Below are 5,000 nucleotides of genomic sequence, written 5' to 3'. Positions count from 1 at the left end.
TGTCCGAATGATTGTGTGTTGTATCGGAATGAAAACGAGAACTTAGAAGAGTGTCCTAGGTGTGGGTTATCGCGCTACAAGCGTAAAGGGGCTCGGGATGCTAAAGGGCCCCCGGCTAAGGTATTGTGGTATCTTCCAATAATACCTAGATTCAAGCGCTTGTTTTCTATAAAGAAAGATGCGTTAAATTTGAGGTGGCATGCAGATAGGGTGAAGAAAGGTCACTTGCTCACACATCTATCTGATTCTCCGGAGTGGAAGAGTATTGATAGGTTGCATAAGACTTTTGGGGATGAGGTTCGTAATTTAAGGCTCGGACTGTGTACGGATGGAATGAACCCGTTCGGCAATCTTAGTTCTCAACATAGTACTTGGCCGGTACTTTTAGTGATCTATAATTTGCCACCTTGGTTGTGTATGAAACGTAAGTACATAATACTTTCGCTTCTTATCTCGGGTCCTAAACAACCTGGCAATGACATAGATGTGTATCTCGCACCTCTCGTTGAGGATTTGAGAAAGATGTGGGATGAAGGTGTTTCAATGTTTGATGCATATGCTAATGAGGAGTTCACCTTGCGTGCAATGCTTTTATGCACCGTTAATGATTTTCCGGCATATGGCAACTTATCGGGGTATAAGAACAAAGGGAAGAAAGCATGCCCGATATGTATCGATGACATGGAATCCACGTGGATTCCTAAGTGCAAACATGTATTCATGCACCATCGAAAGTTCCTCCCACGAGACCACCAATATCGTAAGAAAAAGAAGTTCTTCAATGGGGAGGTTGAGGACCGTGTAGCTCGTCGACCGTTGACCGGTTATGAGGTTTATGAACAGATTAAGGGAGTTGAGACTGTATTTGGTAAAACGGGGCAAGTGCAAGGAGGTGAAGGCCGATTATGGAAAAAAGAATCAATCTTTTGGAAGCTTCCATATTGGAGAGATCTACAGGTTAGGCATTGTCTTGACGTTATGCATATAGAGAAAAATGTATGCGATGCCATACTCGGGACTCTCATGAACATTCCGGATAAGACAAAAGATGTTAGGGCCGTGCGAGATTGGTTTGAATGTAAGGGTCTTCGTCCGGAGTTGTGGGCACATGTTAAGGTGAGTAAGAAAAGAAATAGAGCTGATGATGAAGTTGGTGGCAGTAAGAAGAAGATGCTTGTATGGCATTAAGGTTCCGTCTGGGTACTCATCCAACATGAAGAGATTTGTTAGCCTAAATGGTGAGCTGAAGTTGGGAAGCATGAAATCTCACGATTGCCATGTAATGATGCAAGTGTTCTTACCAATTGCAATCCGTGGAATACTGCCAAAACAAGTGAGATATGCTATTACCGAGCTATGTTCGTTCTTCAACACAATTTGTAGTAAAGTTCTTGATCCCTTTAAACTTGATGCACTTCAACTCGACGTGATTGTAACTTTATGCAAGTTTGAGATGTATTTTCCACCTTCTTTCTTTGACATAATGGTTCATCTTATTGTCCATCTCGTTCGTGAGATCAAACTTTTGGGTCCAGTTTTTTTAAGGTGGTGTTATCCTTTTGAAAGACACATGGGTATTTTACAAAACAAGGTGAGGAATCCAGCACAACCCGAGGGGAGTATGATTCAAGGCACTGTGAGCGATGAGATTAGTAACTTTATAGCCGAGTATTTGGCCATGGCAAAGCCTATTGGACTTCCCACCTCTAGACATGAAGGAAGGCTTGAGGGAAAAGGAACAATTGGCTCCCAATCGGTCACACCTCCTCGAGAAAGCCTTCTACAAGCACACTTGTATGTGTTGCATCATATTCCAGAAGTTCATCCTTTTTTGAGTGAGCATTTTGATATATTGCGCGCAAAACATCCTTCTAAAGGGGATAGGGCATTGATGCAGTTGCATAACAAGACGTTTATTAATTGGTTTCATAATCGAGTAATATGCGAAGAACTCAAGGGTGTATCCGAAATTGTTAAGTGGTTAGCTTTTGGTCCTCGTGATGATGTCAACAAATATTAGGGTTACGATGTCAATGACTTCACATTTTGGACTGAGGGTCAAGACAAGAAGTCATCGTATCTACAGAATAGTGGGGTTTCTATTTTGGCGTCATCTACATTTTACGCGAGTGCGAAGGATCAAGCGCCGGTTGATGCTAAATTGGTATACTACGGGCGGGTACATGAAATATGGGAGCTTGACTACTCTACTTTCAATATTGGTCTTTTCAAATGTAAGTGGGTAGATAATAATCGACGATGCATAAAAAATGACGACCCTTGTGGATTCACTCTTGTAGACTTAGCTCATTTGCGTGATAGTGAGGAGCCATTCATACTAGCCACACAAGCCAAGCAAGTATTCTACATTGTAGACCCGTCTGATAAAAAATGGTCTATTGTTGTACCGGGAAAAAGAAGCATTCTTGGTATAGGTGATGTTGAGGATGAGGAAGAATATGAAGCTTTTGAAGACTCCCCTCCCTTTATCAATCCAATATCAGTGGATCAAGATGATGTAGATGATGTAGATGTTGGTTATATGCGTGTAGATCACACGGAAGGAATACATTTAAATTAAGTGATTCACAAGGTATGAATTTAAAGCTTTTAAAAGTTTTTTTGGCACTTGGTTTGTTTTGCATGAAACTTTACACAGAACACTTATTTGTTATATATTATTGTGTTGAACGTACGTATTAGAATTGTAAATCATAATCATATTCTTAATATTACTTAGCTTATGTTCTAATATATTTCTATTCATACTCTTTCAGGTACTGATATATAATGCATTTATTCAGAGACGAAATTGTCCCCGAGATTGAGACCTCGGATAATGAGCATCGTAGTTACGACAGTGAAGAGGACCAAATTGTGAGATTCGAGCGTATGGCTGAAGACGCTCCACCTCTAGACAATGATTTTGAGACTGAAGACGCCCCACCAATGGATGCTCCCACTACCAGTAAGAAAAGAAAAGGGCGAGGTCCTATGAAAAACCTCAAAGTCACGGAACCAATGCATTTGGAATACAATGCATTGGGTCAACCCTGCGGAAAATGGCGTAGGCAATATGGAAAACAAGTGGGCCTATGTATCCGCAAAATTTCCATATTGCACGCATGGAACGAGGTTTCAGAGGGTTTGAAAAACTCTCTATGGAATGATACTGTGGTAAGCAACTTTACTATTTTTACTCATTTAGTTTCATTTTAAAATTAATTTAATTGACAGTAACAAATATAAATTTTTTTTGTAGAATCTTTTCCACATCGAAAGCGATGAGGACAAGAAGAATGTGTTTCTTTCAGCTGTTGCTGAAAGATTCAGAGATTTCAAATCCAAGCTCGTAACTGGCTGGATTACGAAGACCCGTGCCCGTACGACCAAATAGGTCAAAACGGGAAACGAAGGTGGAGAGCAAGCACCTTCGAAGATGCCCTACGAAATATGGGGTCACATATCGAAGAGGAATTGGGAGGCCTTTGTTGCCAAAAGAACAACTCCCATAGAAGTTGTAAGTATTTCATATTATATTATAGTTTACCAATTTGAATTTACTTTTTTTGATTCAGTCATTAAACTAATACATGACATTCGATTTCTATTGATTAATTAGGAAAAGCGTGGTAAAGCTTCTGATTCTGCAAGCAAAAGGAAGTTTTACCATCGCTTAGGCCAGAAAACGTACGATGAGGTCCGAAAAGAGTGGGTGGATGCGGGTTTATACCCCAATCAAAGTTCATCCACACCCTCATCTACGACTACCTCCGCATCCGTACATACTCTTGCTGGAGATCGGGTGTGTGATTGGTATTGCGGGCTTCATTCCCGAGATGCAAGTGGTAAATTTACCATTAATGATCCGGGAACGAAGAAGGTTGCTGATGCTGTGGTGAGTTTTGAAATTATTAAGTATATTCTTCATTTGTTTTGTATTCTTTGGCTTTGATGTACTTATACTAATTACTATATATGTCATTTTTTATTTGAACAGATGGGCTGGAAGGAAAAAGAAGCTACGGGGGAGTTCACCCCAAAAGGCAATGTTGACGCATTGCATATGGTCTTAGGGAAAGACCACAGTGGGCGGGTAGTCGGAAAAGGAGGCGTCCGCGTGGGGTTACAGAAGCCATTCGGCAAAGAGTGTGTTGCTACTCAATCCCGAACGGCACTGCGGGAAGAAGCAGCAACCCTCCGAGCGAAAATTACGAAAGACGTTCTCGCGAAGGTGGCCACCGTGTTGCAAAAGATGGGTGCACCCATTGTGGACTTGGCAAACCTGATTGTCGAGGATCAGGGAAGTCAACATGGGGATTCTAACGCTTTGGTCGAGCCAACACCCGAGCCCATTACCCCCGTAGCACCCCAGCTCTTTACTAATACCCCCGTTGCTCAAAATCCGGAGCCAACTCCGGAGCCAGTGCTACAGGTACATAGTTTTTAAATATATAAGCACTTATTAATTTAAATTGCAACGCGTAATTAAAATTTTATTATGATGCTTATTATACTAAACGACACAATTTTCTGGAGGCGACTCCTTGTTCTCTTTTGCTGCCTCAGTTAGGTGTTGCTAGTGATGGCGACTTAACTGAGGTTGCATATGGTATGGCACAGCCAAATAAAGAGGGCCAAACAGTGCATTCAATGCCTGTTACAAGTGGCCAAATCAGTGTGGCCGTGGAGACTATTGTAAAGGGGTTTGAAGATTTCTCACTCCCAATTCCAATGCCAGCATGGAGCCTTGAGAAACTATCAGACGCCCTAGGTAGTTTCGTCACATGGCCATATGCTTGGGTCCGATTCACTAACATGGTAAGAATCAATTGTACCTTATTTATTTTTATTTTTTTAATTGCATGCTCAAACTAATTTAATTGTATAAATTGAAATAGCAAAAGAGTCCAAAGGGATCTTGTAGAGAGGTCGGTTCCTCAGCAAAGGTGTCGACTGGGTCAAAGTCGATGCCAAGCACTCCAATTTTGACTGATGAG

General features: G+C 41.4%; 1 protein-coding gene across 1 annotated transcript in view; it reads left to right on the top strand.

Annotated features, from left to right (window-relative positions):
* Window positions 1-4,688: 4,688 nt before the first annotated feature.
* The window catches only part of LOC130824537 (uncharacterized), a 612-nt gene continuing 300 nt past the window's right edge, over window positions 4,689-5,000 (top strand). The window contains exons 1-2 of the mRNA XM_057689588.1: window positions 4,689-4,821; window positions 4,902-5,000. The exon at window positions 4,902-5,000 is cut by the window's right edge and continues 300 nt beyond it. Of these exons, the coding sequence (XP_057545571.1) occupies window positions 4,735-4,821; window positions 4,902-5,000 (186 nt within the window). The 5' untranslated portion in view covers window positions 4,689-4,734. The remainder of the gene's footprint in view (window positions 4,822-4,901) is intronic.

The sequence above is a fragment of the Amaranthus tricolor genome, chromosome 9 (genome assembly GCF_026212465.1).
Source record: "Amaranthus tricolor cultivar Red isolate AtriRed21 chromosome 9, ASM2621246v1, whole genome shotgun sequence".
In the NCBI taxonomy this organism is placed as follows: Eukaryota; Viridiplantae; Streptophyta; class Magnoliopsida; order Caryophyllales; family Amaranthaceae; genus Amaranthus; species Amaranthus tricolor.
This window is presented reverse-complemented; position numbering and strand designations above follow the sequence as displayed.